Source organism: Danio rerio, chromosome 15, assembly GCF_052040795.2.
Source record: "Danio rerio strain M-AB ecotype USA chromosome 15, GRCz13ab, whole genome shotgun sequence".
Taxonomy (NCBI): Eukaryota; Metazoa; Chordata; class Actinopteri; order Cypriniformes; family Danionidae; genus Danio; species Danio rerio.
This window is the reverse complement of record NC_141035.1, coordinates 33,923,537-33,948,354: the sequence shown is the minus strand read 5'-3', so window position 1 is coordinate 33,948,354 and position 24,818 is coordinate 33,923,537. Positions and strand designations below refer to the sequence as shown.

Below are 24,818 nucleotides of genomic sequence, written 5' to 3'. Positions count from 1 at the left end.
TTTTCTCCTGCACTGAGCCATAAATAATTATTTCAACAGCAGTTATACCAGTTTCACAGTTTTATTCATTCATTCATCCATTCATTTTCTTTTAGGCTTAGTCCCTTTATTAATCTGGGGTTACCACAGCAGAATGAACCGCCAATTTATCCAGTACAAGTTTTATGCGGATGCCTTTCCAGCTAACCAGTGATCGTCTTGCTGTGATGCCGTTGTGCTATGCACTGTGCCTTTGTGCTGCCCACAGTTTTTTTGATATCTTTATTCTGATGTTTTGTACTAAGAGGTTTGTTCATACAAAATGTGGCTGATTTTAAATAAATAAATGTAATTTTGTTGTTGTTTTCTCGTTGTTTGCAGTATTTTCTGAATAATAAAGTGAAAAAAAAACAATACCACCTATGCAGAAAACCTTTAAAACAATTTTATTTTGGCTGAAATAGTTACTCATTTGCATATTTAGTGACGCAGTGGCGCAGTAGGTAGTGCTGTCGCCTCACAGCAAAAAGGTCGCTGGTTCGAGCCTCGGTTCGGCTCAGTTGCCGTTTCTGAGTGTTCTCCCTGTGTTCGCGTGGGTTTCCTCTGTGTGCTCCTGTTTCCCCAACAGTCCGAAGACATGCGGTACAGGTGAATTGGGTAGGTTAAATTGTCCATAGTGTATGAGTATGTGTATGAATGACTGTGTGTGGATGTTTCCCAGAGATGGGTTGCAGCTGGAAGGGCATCTGCTGCGTAAAAAAACGTGCTTGATTAGTTGGCGGTTCTTTCCGCTGTGGCAACCCCAGTTTAATAAAGGGACTAAGCCGAAAAGAAAATGAATGAATATGCATATTTAAATTTATGCAATGGTTCTGCCCTGTTCTCAAATCTGAATGGCTGCTATTCTGCAAAAGCAGAATTCATACAGCCTCGTCACTCTCCGCCCACACGAGTGGCAAGCAGAGGACTACACTTTGACATGTATCACAGCTGTTGGACAACATAGTGTACTTTTTTAGGCAGGAATGTAGTTGTTTTGTAGCAGAGCAGAGATGGTTGACAATGTCCATCCACAGGATAGGGACAGAGACTCGGCGTAATTTCAAACTACAGCTGATCAAATCTTATCACAAACTCAAAAATAATCTGTCTTAGCTCTGCTTTGGCTTTATCGTGGTTTATTATTGTGATATCCTGATTGCAACAGAGAAATACTGGGAAATCTCCGAAGACTGCTGACATTTCATGCCTTTAAGCCTTAAAATCTTAAAATGTAAACAAAACCACCTGTTTTGTCATCACTTTAGACATTACTCTAGAGAATCATTCAAATACTAGCTCTCAAGTGACGTTGGTGAGGTAGCAACGGTTTCTGCTGTTCTGACGTCAGCTGCAGATGTGAATGAACGGCGGAAAAAAGTAGTTCCTCCTACAAAAGGGTTTTTAGATTCTCTGTGTTTGATTTTCTTTTTTTATATAAACGATTTTGCTGTTGAACTGTTGTATAAACTCAATATCACATGAGTAGCAGTGCGATGTGACTAAGGCGCACGCCTCCCACCAGTGCTGATATACAGTTGAAGTCCGAATTATTAGCCCCCCTTTGATTTATTTATTTTTGTTTCTGTTATAGATTTTTTATTTTTATTTAAAAGAGCAAGGAATTTTTTACAGTATGTTTGATAATATTTTTTTCTTCTGGATAAACTCTTGTTTGTTTAATTTCGGCTAGAATAAAAGCAGTTTTTAATTATTTTAATAAACATTTTAAGGTAAAATTTTTTTAGCTCTTTTAAGCTATTTTCTTTCCGATATTCTACAGGACAAACCATCGTTATACAATAACCCTAATCTGCCTAGTTAACCTAATTAACCCAGTCAAGCCTTTAAATGTCACTTTAATTAAGCTGTATAGAAGTGTCTTAAATATCTAGTCAAATATCATTTACTGTCATCATGGCAAAGATAAAATAAATCAGTTATTAGAACTAAGTTATTAAAACTATTGTGTTTAGAAATGTGTTGAAAAAAAAAACTTCTCTCCATTAAACAGAAATTGGGAAAAAAAATAAACAGGGGTGCGAATAATTCTGACTTCAACTGTACATACACATCACACTGCTACTCATGTGATATTGTTCATATAACATTATATAATAGTAAAAAAAAACTCATCAGATCATCAACTTCTTAACAGAGAGGTCCATGAACTGGTCCTGTGTGTCAAATAAGAGCGACATACAAATGTGCTGTGTGGGGGGTCTCGAGGACTGGAATTGAGAACCACTTCTACTGTATAACCCAATATTCATCTAATGTTTTTTTACTGGTAGATTTATGTACTGGTATTTAAACTGAAAATGTGAGTGTGGTGTGTTTGTGTACAGTTTTTTTTTTTTTTTGTACACTGTAGGTTGTTGTACTGACACACCACACACACTTTCATCGCCCACCCTTTTACAATGAAGTCACACATGGGGATTTCCTCTGTCTATTCTCGCTTTGCAACACTTTCTTGCGGACACAACGGTTTACAGAAAAGTGCTTGCACTGAATTTATCACATGCCTGTCCCTCATTTTTCTTTCAATCTTCTCTCTGGCATCTGACTAGTCCCTTTGAAAAGGCTGTTTTTCTCTGAAGTGCTGTGAAACATGCCAATGTCATCCAGTTTTTTTTTTTAAATCCACAAAGAGCTTAATGTCATGTGTAAGGGATAGTTTTGAATATTTAATGTTAATATCCTTAGACATTTTAGGGAAAACATTAATGACGACATTTAGTTAAAACTGTGATCCTTTATTATTATTTTATTTGAGTCAAATGAGAAATGCAGGCAAAAACAAAAACCCACCCATGATACATCAAGATCTTATAAATCAAAGCAATTGGTCTGTTTAAGAGACGAGATATTATTTTCAGGGTTACCTTTTGTTTATGTTGGCTTGTGTAAGCACTGTTATCCGAATCAAACTTGTCTTTATTTTTTTATTATTCCGGTTTCTGATCTATATCATTCTCCTTCTAGGGCTGTATTGCTACAATAGCCTTCGTCAGTTAGCTGGGAAATAGGATGTAGATTTATGCCATATCTTTTCCAACTGGTCCAACTTTTGGTTTTCTGACAAAAACATTTCAGGCACACACAATCCAGCACACTTAATCTAGGCAAACCATAAATGGTTATGACAAATGTTAATGTTATTAACGTCTTCTCTGACATCATCATCAATATATTTTTATGTGTATTGTTAATAAATATTGTACACATTAACAATAGTGTATACCATTTCACAAATATGGCGATCGTGACAGGTGAATGGGGAACATTGTTTCCGGTCGCCATTCAGTGTAATAGATGGAACAGTTTTCTATCAGTCATCATAGATGTTCCGTCATTATTTATATGTTCAGTTTAGTGCTATCAGTTTAGCAGATAGTCAATTGCTGGTCTTGCTGAAACATTTTCAGAAATATATATACAACCTAAATTGGACAGGTTTAATTCATTTAATTGATTCATTATAATAAAGGAAATAATAGAAAGTTAATATGTAAAGGCTATAATACATGTTTATATGTATTACAAATCTTTTTACATTTAATAAATGTATAATACTATATTTATATTTTACTCCAGTGATTGAATAGTATTTATTTGCTTATTTTTCTAATAACTTTTTATTAATGATTTCCCACATTAAATACTATAGTAATTTAAAATAAGTAATATATTGTTTTTATAATGTTCTATTGTGTGTGTGTGTGTGTGTGTGTGTGTGTGTGTGTGTGTGTGTGTGTGTGTGTGTGTGTGTGTGTGCGTGCGTGTTTATGGCGATGCAGTGGCGCAGTAGGTAGTGCTGTCGCTTTAAAGCAAGAAGGTCGCTGGTTCGAGCCTCGACTGGGTCAGTTGGTGTTTCTGTGTGGAGTTTGCATGTTTTCTGCGCATTCACGTGGGTTTGCTCCGTGTGCTCCGGTTTCCCCCACAGTCTAAAGACATGCAGGTGAAATGGGTAGGGTAAATTGTCCATAGTTAATGAGTGTGTATGGATGTTTCCCAGAGATGGGTTGCAGCTGGAAAGGCATCTGCTGCGTAAAACATATGCTGGATAAGTTAGCAGTTCATTCCGCTGTGGGGACCCCAGATTAATAAAGGGACTAAGTCGAAAAGAAAATATATTAAATATAGTGTGTTTAGACCTGTGGTTTCTAGTGATCTATAATCCCTACTCGACATTGCATATGTTGCAATGTGACTATCACGGACACACACATTGTGATATCGATGCTCAAATGATATATTGTGCAGCCCTAAGTTACTGTTTTGTTTTTGTACTAAAATGGTTACAACACAAAAATGAGTTGATGGAAACAGTTACTGGTGTGTTCTACCGAGAGTGAGGATGTGTACATCAAAATGCTACTGATGCTTATTCTGGATGCTGCAAACTAACTATATAAAACTTGCAAACAAACCACAGCACCACACGTATTCATTTTGTTATGGATTGACTTTTTTTATAGTGCCATTAACAGTTGACTTGAAACTTGTGAATAGCCATGGACCACTGTTTCAGCTAAGAATCATATTTATCTTCTGCTTTACAAAAAAAAGTCATCTTCATCTAAGTAAAATGAACAGCAAATGTATATCTTAAATAAACTTTACTTTTAATTAAAACAAAAATCTTTATTTTATTTTGAATGATGATTAAAAAGTAGTTTGTATCACTTTAAAAAGCAAACCGATATATTACATAGCTCTGTGTGTGTTTGATTGCCCCCTGCAGGAGAAGCTGGTGAAGTACATCAGTAAGCAGCTGGACTGGAAGCGCAGTGTTGCAGAGAGAGATCGACCGCTGGCGCTGGACTCGTACCCAAACCTCACAGACTGGCTCTACACCATCAACCTCCGGCCAGAGATTATAGAGGTACCACCACATGTGCACTCGTGCTCTGTTTCTTAGTTCCTTTATTTCCTTGGGGAACTTTAAAGTTGACCATAAGTCCCTGCTTCGTTTAATTTTTGGCTATTAAATACATTTGATTGAACTTTTTTATGATTATTTATGATCATTTGAGTTGCATATTATTATAAATTGTATTTCATTCAATTTGTTTTGTTTAATTTGGTCTGTTTCACATTTTTGTTATGCCTTAAGGAGTTTAAAATTTGTCTATTTTACTGCCTTTTATTTTAAGTGCTTTTTTATTTTTAATAAATGATAATTTTATTTTATTTTATTTCTGGTTAGTGTTTGGTTATAGTTCACATTTTTTATGTTTTAGTTCACATTTACTCTACATTTACACAATAAAAAATGTTGAATAGAAATAAAATAAGTATGATAACAATTAAATAACATAACTTGTTACCATAAATTTATAACCAAGTAACCAGTTTATCAAACATTAGTAAACAGAGTTTACTTAATTTTAGGGACTCTATTTTCTGACCTCTGTTTAAATTACTTATATATAAATTAATAATATTGTTGTTTTAATTTGCTGATTTCCGTATTGAAATTGGATTTATATGAATAGATGTTTTACTTTCACTTTTGAACACAGGATAAAATCTTAATAACGCAAGATATTTATCACACTGTGTTACAAGATAAGATATCTGTCTAGCATTTGGCAAAAATAACAATTAAGGATCTTTATCATTCTTTTTTTATCACTCATTGATCACATGCCTGAGCAAGGCACTTCTGTATAGCATGACTTCTTATTATTGCCTGCATAAGGAAGTAAACTTGTTATTGTAATGCAGCTTTATTTCTCGCTTTTATTGTATTATGTTGTTTTTGACTGGTGATTTATTTATTTTATGTCATTTTGTTATTTTGTTTATTTATTATTGTTTATTTTATCATTTCATTTTGGTTTTTTTTTATTTTGTCTTAACTTAAATGATTTAGTTTATTTTGAATTATTTTAATTTTGTCCTATTTATTTAGTTTTTGTCTAAGTTTTGTTACTTTTTATTTTATTTTATTAACCCAACTCTTGACCTTTGTGCAGAAAATGTAAGATTTATTTAATTTAGTTTTTTCTAATTATATATTTTATCATTTATTTTATTTTCATTTATTTTATTTTATTGCCTAAATAAGGAAATAAGCTTGTTATTGTAACCCAGCAATATTTCTTGCTTTTTGATTTTATTTGTTGTTTTTGTTAGTTTATTTTTTTATTTTTGTAATTTTGTTGTTTTGTTTTAATTCATTTTTTAAATTTAGCTTAAATTTTTTTGTCTTAATTTAATTTAGTTTTTTTTGTAATTATTTAGTTTTTTTGTCCAACTTTTGTTACATTTTATTTTATTTTATTTTGTTTTATCGACCCTACTCTTGACCATTACACAGTCAATTTCAGTTTTATTTTGTCTTAATTATTTTTTTCTTAATTAAGTTTAATACTTTTTATTTGATTTATTTTTATTTCATTGTATTTTACTTAGTTTTTATTTCATTTAGTTTTGTCTTATTTTATTACCTGACCTCTTGACCTTTTTACAGTAAATATAAGTTTTATTTTGTCTTAATTTATAAATTTTTTCTCAATTATTCATAACTTTTTAATTTAATATTTTTTTTATTATTGCCTAAATAAGGAAATTAGCTTGTTATTGTTATCCAGCAATATGTAAATGATGAAAGCACAATGCATCGCTTCTCTTTAAAAACAACTTTTTCAGCTTCTTAATGAACGTCTCTATAAAAAAAGACAAAAGAATGTTTACCGAGCGTTAACACTGGAGGAAGATATTTTTCTTGCTCCCTGCTGTGGTGTTTCAGGGGTCTGTGGATCCACACACCTGATCTCACTCCAAAGCTGAGAATGTGCAGCGTCAGCCACTGTCCAAAACTCTCCGCCAGACTATTTTTGGCTCCAAAAGAGGGTCTCTCTCTCTCTCTCTCTTTCTGTGTCTCTCTCTGCCCCCTCCAAACAGTCATACACCAGAACAGCATTGCATTCATGAATGCTTGGTAAATGCACATACTTGTTTGTCTTCAGTAGACACGGAAACAGACAAACAGGGAGATAATCAAGACTGAGAAACACAACTGTAAATGTATATATACTCCATTTCTGGACAATTTTCAACTGGCCTCTGATACCGCAGGCCTATCGACTGGCCTCTAGGTGACCGCTTCACTTCACTCACTGCGGTAGGACAGTTTTTGTTGTTTATTATGTTTTCTCCAGTTTTGCTTCTTCTTTGGTGTCCTAAAATGCTTGAATTGTCATTTTATAGTCATAACTGTCCATTTCTGTCTGTCAACATCAGCCTGTGGCCTGGTTTGGCTTGAGGGCACAGATTTTATAACCAAGCGGTGACCCAGCACAAAACGAAGTAAACAAACTCAGATTTAAATCTCAGAAATATTTTAAGTAGTTATTGTTAGTCTTTTTAAATGTGCTTTTTGTTATTTATATTACCATTTTATTATACATATGTATATAATATACTGTGTGTGTGTCTGTGTGTGTCTGTGTCTGTGTCTGTGTCTGTGTCTGTGTCTGTGTCTGTGTCTGTGTCTGTGTGTGTGTGTGTGTGTGTGTGTGTGTGTGTGTGTGTGTGTGTGTGTGTGTGTGTGTGTGTGTGTGTTTTGCTTTGCTTTGTTTTGTTTTGTTTTGTTTTGTTAACCCAACTCCTGACCTTTGTATTGTTGATACAATTTTTATTTGGTCTTAAATTAATTTAGTTTTTCGTAATTATTTTGTTTTTGCCAAACTTTTTAGTTTACTTTATTTATTTTTATTATTATTTATTTTTTATTATTTTTATTAACCATCATACAGTAAATTACATTATTTCACCTTAATTATTTTTTCTTAAGTATTTTGTTTTTGTCTAACTTTATTTTATTTTATTTACCACCCTCTTGGCCTTTGTACAGTACTTTGTACTTGATTAATTTTTGTCTATTTTGTCATTTTATTTTATTTTATTTTATTTTACACAACTCTTGACTGTCACTATCCAGTAAATTTGATAACTTACGCTTAACATAAACTATGATAATGCGCTTTATACAGTGTGATTCAGAGCACAGGAATGCATCTATCAGGACACAGAGGTAGGCCTTGTGTCCCACTCTAACAGAACAGTCTATACACCGTCTGTCACAATATAATGGGACAGGGCTTTCTCCGGAAGAGCACGGGAATACCAAAATGAGCCTGGGCCCCACAGCAATTTATTTTTGCATGATTACACAGTTTAAGGAAACATTTTTCATTGGAGGTATTTTACATACATGTAACTCTACAGAAGTATGAGGAAACACCTTTGCCTTTTTATGCTTGCTTTGTATTTGTTTACATTTGCTAGAAGTTGGGGACTATCTAGTGACTATCGTACGGTGGCTAAAGATATTCATGCAAAAGAAATATCAGAATTTTCATATCTGAGGTTGCGACATCACACCTTTCTGTATCTGATATCATGCCCTGGATATGAAATTACAGTTGGTTTATAAGTGTTTAGACATTTACGTCACATTTAAACACATCTGTATGTTATTAAAATACATTAAAAACATCAAATCAAGTAGCATAAGTAAGCCAATGTTGCTTTTTGTACTAAACAAGAAGATGGTGTTTAGTGTTTAGGTCGTCAATTTCCATCAGGTTTTGCTTGGGAAAAAGTGCTTACTCTATCAAATTATGTTTAGTTAATGTACTATATAGTTTATAGTTTATAATATATATATATATATATATATATATATATATATATATATATATATATATATATATATATATATATATATATAACAAAGTATACTACTAGTATGTTTTAGCATACCACAATTAAAGGAACTTAAAATGTAAATATACTCTTAAATTTACATGTAATTTTTGGTGTATCTCTTCATGACTGAGAAATACACAAAAGGATAATAAAATATTCTAATATATATTAAGTAATGATAATGAAATATTAAGTATACTTAATAGCTTGCAGTTCTGCTTACATGACTTACTAAATTCTCCCCTTATTAATCTAAACACTTATAAACCCATATCATGTATTAATTAGGGCCTACTCACACTATGCCATCCGTACCGTGCCCAGGCCCGTTTCCCGGATCGTTTGAGAAGTGTGAGTGCGCTGAATCGGGCTCAAGCGCGGTTCACTTGGCCGCCCCTTGCCCGGTTGGAGTAGGTGGGCCTGAGCACGGTTCACTTGGGCTTTGGCACGGTACGTTTGTAGTGTGAGTGCAAAACGCGCCAAAGCGCGAAACTGAAAGCGAGACATGACTTTTAAGGGACTGTTTCATATGGATTTATTAATCATTCTTACTGTTCAGTGAACGCAAACTGCTGTAGCTTATTAAACACGCAAACCCCTCACTGCGCGACAGCTGCGCACCTTCAGCAAACCTCCTCATTCCTGCAGCACGAGGGCTTTATGATTGTTTATCAGCGCCAAAAGTGGCGGATCTGTTTGGTAAAATATCTGACTGCGTGTCACTGCATCTCTAAGGACTGTTTGGCGAAATATTTGATTCCATGTCACTGCATATCAAACAGACTGAAACGATATAACTAGAGAAATCTCCACTGTGCTGCTGAGTGACAGCGCTTCTCACTGAACAGCGCAGCATCGATGACGTAAGCGTGCCCAGGCCTGATTGTGGGCTGAGTGCGGGCTGTCGGGGAAGACGGGAGGGGGGACAAGCGTGCTCTGGCCCGGTTCGGGGCAACTGTACCTAGTGTGAGTACGACCTTAATGCCCAAATAGAAACATAATCATGCATATATATATATAAATATCAATCAATATATTAAATATATACAGTATAGTAAATGGTTAACTGCAGAACTTAAAGAAAACTTTGTAGAAGTTGATGTATAAAAATGGCAAAGCAATTATAGTTTATTGATAAAAAAAAATCTCACAATGCATATTCATAAACCAAATATGCTAAGAATTAGTTGATAAAATATACACCGCGGTATAATTGGAGAACAAACAAAATTCGGAGATGTAAACTAGTTGTGTACTCACTGGCTGTTTTCTGCTGTTATAATTAAAAGTATACTTTCATAATATAAAATATGGCCAGATATGTCTGAATTACTACTGAATTGAAATACGGTGACAAGAATGCTACTTGTTCAGTTGATATTAGTGTACTTGAAACTTCTCCTAAAATATATACAGCACTTAGCTCATCAAAAGTATATTGAAGTTATGTTCCTTTAAGGCAAGGGTTGCCAAACCTTTTATCCCTTGACCCCAATATTCTTTGAGGTGGATATAAATGAACCTTGCACACAACGGCGCGCATATGTCAATATGCCCAAGTCTATTCATCATTTAATTTTGGAGACCATCCTCCATGTCCATTTGTGGCCTGTATTTCTTTTGACTGTATGTGAGTGACGTAAAGGTGTCAGAAAGTTGAACCTAGAGCCATAAGGTCAATGGGCACCAATATAATGTAATTACCCCAGGGGTCCCAAAAATTGAAAGCCTTATGATTTTTTATTTGCATGTTGTTGTTTTTAATGTATCTATTAGCAACTATTTTTAGATGCTACTTTTAAATAATTACTATTTTCAATAAAATGAATTGGATTTTTGAAAAATCACCAAGCGAGCTAAAAATAATTTATTACTGACAACTACAGTTTGTCAAACTTAATTAATTTAATTAGGGTCGAAGTAGCTTGTTTAAGTTTTCGCTTTTTACAGTGTATGATTAGTCTTTTTTTGTATACTAAATATGCGTTTTTTTATTATTATGTGCTTGTTTTATTTAAATATTATTTTCTGTATTAGTTTGAAATATTTTTTTATTAATTTAAAGAAAGACTAAATGTTAATGAAAGCTAAATTAAAAGAAGTCTAATAAAGTAAAAAGAAGATAAAAAGAAATAAATAAACAGCCCTGACAGACGCATATAGGTAATACTAAAAACTGTTATGCGAGAGTAATCCATGTTTATATCTGATTATTATGTGCGACGGTCAATGATCTTTAACTGAGAAGAGACGTCATTGCACTGTAATTATTTTGTATATTATGACTCAGTGCCTGATGTTGGCAGCTGACGCAGTGGGGTTTCCCATTGCATAATAGTCAATGGGTGGAGAAACAACTATGGTGTGCTTTCAGTATTTCTTGCTGTATTTTGTGGTGTTGATTGACTACAAGTTGCTCATGGAATATATTGTATATATTAAATCCCCCAGAGTTTGGATTGTCCAGGTTTAAGCAATGCAGATCACTGACTAAAAATCAATCATTGCATTTAAATTTTTTCATGGTAAGTGGTTATAAACAATTTATATTGGCTGAATTTAAACAAACAAATTAAGTCGAACATTACTTCATATCATTTGTTTGTTTAAATTCAGCCCATATAAATGGTTTGCAACCTTACATTAGTAAATCTAGTAATAAATATTTTTTTCAGAGTGAGTCTAAAGAGCACAATCAGGAGTGGTTTGCCTGACTCAAATATTTTTTTTTGTGGGTCACATCCTGTGGATCTTCAAGACGCCTTCCTTAAGGCGAAGATAAAGGGAAAGAGATAGGAAAATTAAAGAGTGTGTGATGATGAAAGCAATCTCAAGCAAACCTCTGTTTCCTGTGCTGTACCTCATTTTTGCTCTGCTTTGTTCCTCTGATGTGGCCCTTTTTTGGGGCCCGGATCATCTGTCATGCATGAAATGCACGGTGGCAGGTTAGAGGAGGACTTACCCTCATTAATCTCTCTTTCACACTGTCAGAAGACGTTCTGCTGCCCATAAATGAGGCTTGGTTGTTGATGTTGGTTGTTAAGCTTTTAAAGTCTTTTAGTCAGTGTTTTAAGGAAACTCTGATGTTTTAAGGAAGTTCACCTGACCTCCGTCTGAAGTGTTTTATAGTGGCTTTTACACAATTTGCGTTTAATGGCATTTTTAAAATGCTAGAGTTGATTAGATTTAAAGAAAACTGTAAAAGTGGTTTATAGCATGACAAATTAGCTCTGATTTTTAAAACTGTTTATTTTACTGTGTTAACTGTGTTTTTTGATAATTAGTTTGTGTAATTTTGAAAGAAATGAACACTTTTTTGCAGAAACAATGTTAAAGCAGAGGTAGCTGCAAGTTTTGTTGCTTATATATATATATATATATATATATATATATATATATATATATATATATATATATATATATATATACGTACAGTCGAGGTCAGAAATATTAGCCCCCTTTTAACATTTTTTTCTATTTGATATATTTCCCAAATTATGTTTTGGAGTGCAAGGCCATTTTCACAGTATGTCTGATAATATTTTTCTTCTGGAGAAAGTCTTATTTGTTTTATTTCAGCTAGAATAAAAGTAGTTTTTAATTTTTTAAAAACCATTTTAAGGACAAAATGATTAGCCCCTTTAAGCTATATTTTTTTTCTTGATAGTTTACAGAACAAACCATCGTTATACAATAACTTGCCTAATTACCCTAACCTGCCTAGATAACCAAATTAACCTAGTTAAGCCTGTAAATGTCACTTTAAGCTGTATAGAAGTGTCTTTAAAAATATGTAGTCAAATGTTATTTACTGTCATCATGGCAAAGATAAAATAAATCAGTTATTAGAGATAAGTTATTAAAACTATTATGTTTAGAAATGTGTTGAAATTTTTCTCTCTCCAATAAACAGACATTGGGGGAAAAAACAGAGGGCTAATAATTCAGGGTTCTAATTATTCTAACTTCAATTGTATATATAAATATATAAATAAATACACACACACACACATTGTACTTGTATGGCAGAATTTATTTATTTTGTATATGAAGAAAGCATTAAAAATGTATGTGCAAACGTTTTAACATGTAGAATACAATGTCAGCATTTTATTTTACAGAGGTTAATTTCATAGAATTGTATTTTATAGAATTTTATAGGATTTAATGTTTATATCATTTTTATTTTTATTCATTTATTCCTTCATTCATTTTCTTTTCGGCTTAGTCCCTTTATTAATGCAGGATCACCACAGCGGAATGAACCTCCAACTTATCCAGCAAGTTTTTCTGCAGCAGATGCCCTTCCAGCCGCAACCCATCTCTGGGAAACATCCACACACACTCATTTACACTCAAATACTATGGACAATTTTAGCCTACCCAATTCACCTGTACCGCATGTCTTTGGACTGTGGGGGAAACCAGAGCACGCGGGGGAAACCCATGCGAACGCAGGGAGAACATGCAAACTCCACACAGAAACGCCAACTGACCCAGCAGAGGCTCGGACCAGCGATTTTCTTGCTGTGAGTTGATCTTGCAACCCACTGCGCCACTAAGTCACCTTAGAATTCATTTTATAGTATTTAATTTTATATAATTAAATGTTATAATATTTTATTTTATAGCATTTTATTTTTATTGCACTCCAGTTTTATAGCATTTAATTTTATAGGTTTTAATTTTTATTGTATTTCGTTTTATAGATTTTTTAATACAATTTTATTGTATTTTATAGAAGTTTTTAAATAATATTTTTATTTTGTAGCATTGCAGTTTATATAATTTTATATAGGAAAATTAAATTTTCTAGAATTTTTTTTTTTTATAAAATGTAATGCATTCCATTCTATAGCATTTTGTATAGTATTTTATGTTTATAGCCTTTCATTTTATATGATTTAACTTTGTAGAATTTTATTGTATTTTATAGAATTTTATAGCATTTTATTTTTATAATTTTTCATTTTATGGGATTTATTTTATAGAAATGTATTGTATTTTATAAAAAAATTTAAATCATTTTATTTTTATTGGATTTAATTTTCTAGAATTTATTTTTCTCATAGAATTTGATAGCATTTCATTTTTTAGCATTTCATTTTCTAGAATTTTAATTTTATAGTTTTTAATTTTATAGAATTTATTTTATAACATTTCATTTTATAGGATTTAATTTTCTAAAATTGTATTGTATTTTATAGAATTTTTTTGCATTTCATATTTATGGCATTTTATTTTTATAGCGTTTCATTTTACAGAAATTTATTTTATTTATTTTAATTAAACATACTTTATTTTAATTGTTAACTTCAATTTGTTGTACAGATGCACTTTGTTAAAAGTGGTATTTAATGCCTTTAAACATTTCTTCCAAACTATTATTTATTTGTTAATTTTGGGAGAAATTATTAAGTTGTGCCTCAGTGTTTTTTTCTAATTGAAAACATTGTTAAAGCTGAAAATGAAAAAATTATGGTTATTTATTTGAATATGTTTTTAAATTATGGGGAGGAAAATCTATAGTAACCCTAAAAATCAGTTGCATGATTCCTCTCTAAGTTGACTATTTACCAATTTCGACCCGTCCTCAGATAACAAGCGATGTCAGTCCACACACAGGAAAGACTGTTGCCCTCAGTTGGTGACCATGTGCTCTGAGGAGGAGTGTCAAGAGGCGTCCAGTCCTGTTCTCAGGAAGGAAATAGGGATAGAGGGGCAGGACAGCAGGGAAAGGGAGGAGGAGGAGGGACCAGGACGAGTAACAGGCAAAGTTTGTCAGCAGCTCTCACAGTGTGTCTGACTTCAGAACAGACACTTTCATTTGTTTTTCCTGGGATATGAGATTTAGGAAAGATCAACTTCAGTGGACGATCTCTCATGGTACAGTATGCATGACTTTCGTGTGTCAGCGGCGCATTTGAAGTCGTCGTCAGCTGTGTTTTGTTTGTTTTTGTTTCTCATGTTTGTCAGTTTCCTGTCTGCACGCAAGTGAAGAATGAGTCTCTGTGGTTGTGGGAAATCTGCAGACGCTGTTTGAACACATGCAAGTTTGCGAGGAAATTCCTCATTCAATGTTTGTTTGAGATGCTTATCATGTTGATATTCCACTGAAGAGCTTGAGTCATTTATTTTATTTCTATCTTTCATTAGAGAAGACCCATTTTGGCACCTTTTAATGTTTACAGCTTCACATCAAATAAAACTAACCTAGCTTTCTAAGCTATATTAGCTTTCTACTAAACTAACAACAGCTTTTTTGATACATTTCCAGCTCAAAAACTATACTATTTTTGTCTAGTTTCTTAATGTTTTGTATTTATTTTGGTTGTGTAATGTCTGAATATTTTGCTAGCATTTTAGTTTAAGTACCAGTTCTCACTGTTAACTAGTGGCTTATTACCTGTCTATTATTAAGATATTGGCTTTTTCTTAGTAATTATAAAGTACTTGGTCACACCATTAGTTAATGCATTTACTAACATGAACTAATGATGAATAACATGTACAGCATTTATTAATCATAGTTCAACATTTACTAATGCATTATTAACAACCAAATTCTTGCTTGTAACATTAGTTTATGCACCATGAGTTGATGAACTAACAATAAACAACTATTATCATTAACTAATGTTAACTAACTAACATGAACAAATTCTGTAATAAATGTATTGTTCATAGTTTGTTCATGTTAGTATATGCATTAACTAATATTAACTAATACAAACCTTATTGTAAAGTTTTACCAAGTACATACTATGCATAATCTTTTTTGCTGACATTTTGTTTAACTACCAATTCTCACTATTAACTATTGCCAGTTTATTAGTAATTAAATAGTACAAATGAAGGGTTTAGATGCAAAAACGTCAGAAATTTAAATAGAAAATGAGCATTTTTCTTAGCCTACTTTTATTAGGCAACTTTTTCTTAGACTGTCTTTTATTAAGCTGTTGGCTTTTTATTAGTGAGCATGAAGTACATATTCTGCATGATATTATTTTGCTGACATTTTAGATTAAGTACCAAAATCTCACTAATAACTAGTGGCTTTACCTGTCTATTATTAAGATAATTGTTTTTTTTTAATAGTAATTATGACATACATATTATCCTTGATCATTTTTGCTAATATGTTAGATTAAGTACCAAAGTCTCACTATTAACTAGTGGCTTACCTGTCTATTATTAAGATATTGGCTTTTTATTAGTAATTATAAATTACATATTCTGCATGATATTACTTTGCTGACATTTTAGATTAAGTTCCAATTCTCACTATTAACTAGTGGCTTACCTGTCTATTATTAAGATATTGGCTTTTTATTAGTATTTATAAAATACATATTCTGCATGAGCTTTTTTTTACACCCATTATTCTATTTTAATAACTATTAATAAGCAGCAAATTAGGAGTTTAGAAGTTTGATGGGTTGATATACCTAATTTTACCTTAGAATAAAGTTTAACCAAAGTTTCATAATTTTTCTTTACATTTTAATCAATTAAATTTAGGTTTATATGTATATACACTGTAAAAAAAACTGTGGGTTTCACTTAATTCATTAATGTTATTCCAACACAAATTGATTAAGTTAATTTAACCTAACATATTTAGGTGGATTGAAGATAAAACATTTAAGTTGTCACAAAAAAAATCTAAAGAATGGTGTTGTTTCTGCTCATTTTTAAAAAATACTTTGAGCTAATAATTATTGTTAAATGTGCCATATTAAATTACAAACAAAATCAGGTGTTGAATAAGGTGGACAGTGCAGCAGTCAGGCATACTCAACCTGCAGTTATACATTCAAAAACATGACATCTATTTATATAAGACATTTTCAACGATCTGATCTTCGGGTCTTTGGGCAAAGTTGTTCAGAATGAGCTGAATGACTTAAGATTACAGTGGGAGTTTCTGTGTTTGTTTGTTTAGATGGAGGTGAGTGTAATGCTTCTTGCTTTTCTGTTCAGAGCATCACTCCCTGCTTTACGTCAGCTAAACTCAGGCTCAAAACATGTTCAGACTTTACCTCGGTATCGGTATGTGTCATTTCACCTGCTCTCTGCCCCAGCATGTCTGTTTTAACACCGTAATTCACGTACTTATTAACTCGAGAGGAATACAGGTCATATAGAGCGAGCTCGTGGAGTTTTTTTGTTGTGTTTTCTGAATGACAGAATAGAGGAATGTGCATTAATGGTATGCCCCCTGGGATGATTAGATTATTCATTGTGTTGTGTGTTTATGGAGAGGTTGTGCTTTCTTATTGGTTTGGTGTTTAGACTCAACTCAAGATGATATTTGGGTCAAAGATGAAAAGGAGATTTCAAACATCAAAAAAAGCTAATGCAGATTTAATATATTTTTATCGAGGAAGAAATAATGATGTATTTTCTGATATTGACACCCACCAGGCACTTTATTTGGTATACCCGTCCAACTGTTCATTAACGCAAATTTCTAATCAGCCAATCACATGGCAGCAACTCACTGCATTTAGGCATGTAATCATGGTCAAGACGATATTCTGCAGTTCAAACCGAGCATCAGAATGAGAAAGATAGATGATTTAAGTGACTTTGAATGTGATGGTTGTTGGTGCCAGACAGGCTGGTATGAGTATTTCAGAAACTGCTGATCTACTGGGATTTTCACGCACGAGCATCTCTTGGGTTTACAGAGAATAGTCCAAAAAGTAAAAAGTATCCAGTGAGCGACAGTTCTGTTGGTTGAAATGCCTTGTTGATGCCAGAGGTCAGAGGAGAATGGCCAGACTGGTTAGAACACCTTTGGGAGTGGTGGAACGGGAGATTCGCATCATGTCATGCTATCAGATCAATATGGACCAAAATCTATGAGGAATATTTCTGGTTTCTTGTTGAATCCATGCCACGAAGGATTAAGGCAGCTCTGAAGGCAAAATGGGCCCCAACAAGGTACTAGTACGGTGTACCTAATAAAGTGGCCAGTGAGTGTATGTGCTTTAAAAAATACTGATGCAATTAAAAAAAAAACTGTTTTTGTATTGATTTACAAAAGACTTATTGAAATATCATTCAGTGTAACAGTGGTGTAAACGTAAAATATGTTTTGTAAGAAATACTTAATGTAAGGATAAGAGCACAAAATACTAATTAATTACAGTTTTTATTCTTCAAACTAGGTTAACTCATTTGTCTGGAGGAGTTTTTTTTAGAATTTAAAATATAAAACTATTTTCACATTTCAAATTCATGGTTACTTTTGTATTTATATTTATTTTATATTTGTTTTTAATAGGTAGAGTTGTTTTTTTTACATAATTTATGTACATAAAATGTATCTTTCACATTGTATAGCAATAGACATTACTGTATGTTTTGACATTTAACTTTCAGAAGTTATTTGAAAGTTAAACACTTCACTCCTTCTTATTTCTAATAATGCTTCTTCATTTGATACGCATCTTGTGTTGGACCCATGTCTTTTGTTCTTTGGGCAGCGAGTTAAATGAGTCCATGATGTAGTCTGGTATTTGCCATGAGGAGATCAGTGCTCTTGAATCTGATCTCTGGCTGTTGTTCAGAAAGGAAGTCTCCATGAGGATGCTGGGAGATTTTCATTCCCTGGAGAGCCGCACATGCCATTTACAAGGTCGTTCCTCTTGTTTATGATATGCCGTATTGCACACACCCACCACATGCAAACATAACATAATCACATGTAAATATGGGGATATTCCATTTTGCCTTTAATCATCACTTCAATAATCAACTAATCATCAACTAAATATCACAAAAAACATTACCAATTAGATTATCTAAGATTAGTAAATGATTTAGATTTTTTCATGCTTATAAATGTATTAATCTTAAAATTAAGCTTTCTAATTATAGCTCACCGTACCTACATTTAAAAACAAGATCAGTTTGTCTAAATGTATTGCTTAATTATTTCTAATTACATTCAGTGCTGGGCATGTTTCTTTAAAAGAGTATACAGCAGTTACTAATTATTCTCACTTCTCTCAAATAGTAACTGAGTTACAATTTGTTATATATTTTATTATTTATTTTAATATTTTGTACTGAGTAACTATTGCTTTACTTAAAAAAAAATCTAAAGTCAAATGACTATAAAATAAATCTAAAACATTGTACACTAATCTACATTATTTTAATGTTGATGTAGGATAATGTGAGAGTCAACCAAATTCAACATATCATTATAAATATTATAAATACTGTAGTTGCCCAATGAAACAGACTTTAAGGGAAAAGTAGTGCTTATATTTCCAGTTTGCAAACGCTACCTTGTTGCATTTGTCATGGTACTGACTGACTGTGTATGAACACCTGCACTACTCAGCCTCTGATTGGCAAACGATGAAAATGTACTTTATCTAAGCCAACCATCATGCTCTCAGTTACACCTCGTTCACAAACAAACCAATCATCATTGCTGGTTGGTTATGTGTCCCGCCCCAGCCCCGAACACACACACACACACACACACACACACACACACACACACACACACACACACACACACACACACACACACACATATACCTCAGAGAGAGAAAGAAAGGTCTTATGGTTAAGAGAGATGCTGCTCACATGAAAACCTCAGTGTTCTCAATTATAGTAACACATTTTATTGTCAGTAACAGCAACTGTGTGGTAAAGAGGGAAGCAGTAACTCATTTAATTTCTCGTTCCTGAATAAAGTATAGCCGTTAGTAATGCCTTTTATTAAAAGCGCCGTTATTCCCATCTCTGGTTACATTTTAGAAATACAAAAATGTTGTACAAACATTTTATTGTTAAAATACTAAATGATTATTCTTTTTTTATGAAAAGAAATAAAATGAAATATAATTATAGTAATGATAATAATGAAAAAATAGGAATAACTTACTACAACTGTATATATGTCGGTTATTTGTTATTTGCCATATATACAACTTGGAATTTATTTTAATTGCTAGAAATCTTTTACTTGTTTCTGTTTGTCTTTTTGTTTATTTGCTATATTTGTTTTATTTATAAGGATTCATGACATTTTGTCTAAACTTCAAGTAAAAATATAATTTACTGTTTTTTTTTTAGAAATCAGTTGTCATTAAAAGTCTTACTACTGAGGTAAAACATTGCAAATGTTTCTAAAACAAAGTTAGAAATACAGTTTTAACTAACAATAGCCGCACTGAAAAAACACAGATATATAAAATATGTATATATTATACTGCAGTATGATATGAATGTTCATTAGTGGTGTAACAGATGACAAATGTCATGGTTCGCTTCACATTATGGTTTTTTAGTCATGGATCGGACCGTTTGTTTATCAGTCAAAAAGGGGAGGAGACAAATTTAATTTGCTCTCAGTTTTTTACAAAAACAGTTCTGCAAGAAACGTTTGGTTAAAAAAAAACAGAACTTAGAACCTGTAATTTTATTCAAAATAATATCAAGAAATAATGAATAAAAATAAATTGTATTTTGAATATTCAGAACTTTACTACTATTGTTGCTGATAAAGCTAAATGTAGAAATCAAACATTATAAGTTGTTCAACCCATATTTATTTAGAATAATGGAATGCATTAATGAATGCATTGCACTGAATGCATTAATGCAGGCTACACAAGTAGTAACAGAAAAGACCTGTAATAACCTAAAAACCATCACATCCCGAAAAACACACTACAACTTTTTCCATCATTATTATATTTTACAGGAAAGCCAAAATGCTTTCATACAGGTGATTTAAATGACGCTTGAGGGGATCTTTCTGTGATCTTTACAAATTTAGGATTAATCTACAAATACAAAAATCATTAATCCGTGGGTCATGGATCAACCGTGATCCGTGACACCCTTAATAATCATACAATATATCAACATTATCCTCCTCAGTGTTCCATCTGATTAACAATTACCAATCCAGCACCAAAACAGAGCCACATACATCGATATTCTCAATATAATTCAAGCCAACCTCTGCATTGTTGAATCTTCCCTAAATCTTCTCTACCCTATAGACATTCCATACACATTTTAATCTTTCATAAAGATGAGGCTCATGTGCCTCTGTTATCTGTTCATTTACCATGGAGCCTGCATTGACCACAAGCACAACTGTTGCCGGGCAGATTCTCAGTCATGCGTTTGAGAGAGAGCGTCTGTGTGTGTTTTGGGTGAGAATTGAAATACAGCAGGGAGACGCCAAAGAGCGCAGGAATGTTTTAGGGTGGAGGAATGGTAGACAGAGGGAGAAAACTGGCCTGTGTGGGGTATCTGGACACTGGCTCAGTCTGGTGCCATGAGATGCCAGCAGTCTTAGTGGCGGCGGCTGGATTTCAGCAGGCTTTATCTACTAATCTTTCTCTAATTAGTGTATGGACTCCATTCTGTCTGACTACAGGCACATTAGCAGTTGATAATAATAATGAAACAATATTTTGCTGAGTATTTTTGCTCGTACCTTGACTGACTGTTTTAGGGTTGTCATGCATAGGTTGCAAAGGGGCTGAAAATTTACTGTAAATTTTTACAATAATTTGGAAACTTACCGGGAATTTACGTGAATTTACCATCCAGTCAAGATAATAATGAGTGAAGAAGTCAATATCTATTTTTGCTATAACTCATGTCAGATTTCCCCCCCATGTTGTCCACCTTTGCCGTCCATTACTGATGGTTGTACTCTGTGTTCAGGCAGTCCCTGTGAAGCTCTCTCTGGATGCCCTGCTGCAGATGTCCAGTGGCCAGGTGGAAGAGAACATGAAGAGACTGGGCTCCAGCAGTGAAGAGTGTTCCCGTATCACGGCTGCCCTCTCCTGCCTCAAGAGCGCTACTGACACAGGTCACTGTTCACCGCTTAATGATGTTGATGTTTGAAAGCACCAAAGCAAAACAGAAAACCTCACTCTCTTTTGATTACAAGTTACTTGACACGCCTCTTACTGCAGATTGGCTGCAAATGTGTTTCGGGACTCTTGTTACAGTCTGTCTGACACTGTGGTCAAAAGCGTTTGTGCATCTTTAACTTTAACATTTTAAAATATATTAAAAAAATGTAAGATGAAAGTAAAATGATTTTAAAAAATAATAAAATAACGCATATAAAATCACAGCAAATTTACAGTTTATTATAGCAGATGTTACTTTGGTGAAATTCACTCGATCGCTATCCTTTGGGTTAGTCCTTGGTTTATCAGAGGTCGCCACAGTGGAATGAACTGGCAATATCAGTGAAATTATTTTTGTTTATTTACATAAAGCATAAATAAAAAATAATATACAGTTGAAGTCAGAATTATTGAACCCCCTTTACATTTGTTTTTCTTTAAAATAGAGCATGGGAATTTTCACAGTATTTCCTATAATATTTTTTCTTCTGGAGTAAGTCTTTTTTCTTTTATTTCAGCTAAAATACAAGAAGTTTGATTTTTTTTAAAGGCATTTTAATGTCAATATTATTAGCCCCCTTAAGGTATATATTTTTTCGATAGTCTACTGAACAAACCATCAACATACAATAACTTGCCTAATTACCCTAACCTTCCTGTCTAACCAAATTAATCTAGTAAAGCCTTTAAATTGCACTTTAGCTGAATACTAGTATCTTGAAAAATATCTAGTCAAATATTATGTACTGTCATCATGGCAAAGATAAAAGAAATCAGTTATTAGAGATGAGTTGTTAAAACTATTATGTTTAGAAATGTGCAGAAAAAAATCTTCTCTCCTTTTAACAGAAATTGGGGCAAAAATAAACAGGGGGCTAATAATTGAGACTTGTATACATCAGAATAACTGCATATATTTTACATGAAAACTAACATTTTAAATGTTGCTTTGGTTTGCATTTCGCTGTGTAAAATGTTTGCCAGAGTAATTGGTGGTTCATTCCGTGGTGGGAGCCCCTGATAAAGCAGCAAAAACTGAAGTAAAGTCAGACATCACATTAAAATTACTAAACTACAGCATTTTCTAAAATGAAAACTATAGCAATAATAATTATTACTACTGTAAAATGTAAATAAATAAATAAAATTATTGCGGCTACATGATAATATATATAATACCTAAAAAAAAATGACAGATGCACATGAGATGAGATTAAAATGAATATGACAATGAGATTAAAATGAATATGATATTATACAAATAAAATAATTTTTAAAAGACTATAATACTACATTACAATACATTTAGAAATTTTTTTTTTGTCATTTACTCCAGAGTTTCTCATAATTTTTCACTTCGAGGCTTCTTCTCCCAAAATTTTTTGAAGGCCCAAACTGATTATCTGTAGAAAATGCTTATTTCAAAGGTTTATTTATTAGCATTTTTTTACATGTATTCAAAGCTCCTGATTTCTTTACTTCAGTTATTCTTTATAGCTAGAGTATTTGGGCCTTTTCCTCAATAAATTAACCTGACAGGACAACAGGAGATGGCAAAAAAACTGCTGCTGCTTTGAATTAGACTGACTGCTGTTCATCTATTGATATACTATTTATATCCATTAAAGATAAACAAAGAAATGTAAAATACAGTAACAACACTAAATCTGTTAAACACATCAATTTGAATGGTTTGCGGCTGAATATTATTGGAGTTCGCTGACAGGAACAGTGAACTGCTGTTCAGTACTGAAACATAACCAAATCTCACTGGATCCTACTGTACGGGTGCACGTCCATTATAAAACACTCACATGACATTAATTTGGACAATTATGCAGATATTTTGAAGTCTCACAAAACTGGTTATAACTCATAACCATTGTTACCTTTAGATTTGCATGATGGTTTGATTTATACAACTGAGAATGTAGTGCTAGTTGATGTGCAGCTGTTTAAAGTTTTAGCAACAGTGATGATTGTATTTAACAGTGAGGCTGTTTTTGTATAGATTCCAAATTAACCTATTCAGTACATTAAACGGGAAACCACAACCCACTGGTTGAGAATCACTGATTTACTCAACACATACTTGTTCCAAACATTTGCGAGTTTCTTTCTTCTGTTAAACACAAAAGAAGATATTTTGAAGAATGTTGTAAATCAGTAGTAATGGACATCCCTAGTAGGAAAAAAAATTCTATTGAAGTCAGAATTCGCCTGTTTCCAACATTCATCAATATATCTTCTTTGTGACAAGTGGAAGGTAAGTGATGATTTTTTTATTTTTATTTGATCCTCCACCTGCTTTTATGTCATCCTAAAATCTGTCACTGTTTTCATTGTAGGTGTGGGACTTAAAAAAGAGGGCATCCCGTGGATAGCAGACCCCACTGAGCACGACAGCACCTCTGCTGACCCTCTTTCCTGTTCAATGCGTGCTACGTCTTACGGTCTCAAGCCCACCAGCTGGCCTTCTCCATCAGCTTTACCCCGGCTTCGCTCCTGTGTGTCCGTTTCCACTCTCCCTCCCTCAGATTTCCCAGTGGTTGTCTACACCCGCTGTGATGGGCTGACAGACCCCTTCTCATCCTCCCCACAGCTTAACTGCAATGTCTCAGGGTTGCTGTCCACTCCTCCAGTCACCCCACCACCCAAAAGATACGGCAAGCTCAAACCTTCACGAACTCCTCCACCTCCATCCCGCAAGCTGCTAAACCTCCTGCCCAGCATCACACTCACCCGCAGCAAGAGCCAGAGCCAGCTGGCCAACCGCATCGACGACCTGACACCCAACAAGTAAGTACAGTATTTTTTAATCTGCATAAGAGTAGCGGTGTGTGGCATTAAGCAAAAAATAATCTTGTTTTTTGGAGATGAGAGTCAAGTTTAGCTTTATTGTCATTCCGCTACATGTGTGGAAATACAGAGGATTGAAATGTTGTGTCTCGCAGGACAACGGTGCTACATAAATATATCATTAATACGAACACAACACTGGACATAAGAGCTATTTTAAAAACTTGTGCATATCTAACATATACTATAAGTTACTTATCTATACACATAAGACAGGCTATACAAGTACTTTTACACGAGTATTTAAGGTTGAAGTAAGCAGCGCAACATGATTATGGTACATTTATTATAAACATAGCTTTTCTT

At 33.2% G+C, this 24,818-nt stretch overlaps 1 protein-coding gene across 14 annotated transcripts in view; it reads left to right on the top strand.

Annotated features, from left to right (window-relative positions):
• The window catches only part of ksr1b (kinase suppressor of ras 1b), a 98,057-nt gene that overhangs the window by 23,292 nt on the left and 49,947 nt on the right, over window positions 1-24,818 (top strand). For 6 of the 14 annotated variants that reach the window (XR_015509623.1, XM_087284365.1, XM_087284364.1 and 3 more), the window contains exons 2-4: window positions 4,769-4,909; window positions 21,460-21,607; window positions 24,002-24,452. Coding sequence is in view for 11 of the 14 variants with exons in the window: in XM_087284365.1 (XP_087140491.1) it covers window positions 4,769-4,909; window positions 21,460-21,607; window positions 24,002-24,452 (740 nt within the window). In the remaining 3 variants the exon portion in view is untranslated. Of the gene's footprint in view, window positions 1-4,768; window positions 4,910-6,935; window positions 7,157-12,654; window positions 13,275-14,483; window positions 14,632-21,459; window positions 21,608-24,001; window positions 24,453-24,818 lie in introns of those variants that run through there. The other 8 variants (XR_015509624.1, XR_015509625.1, XM_087284372.1 and 5 more) reach the window with 4 other exon arrangements.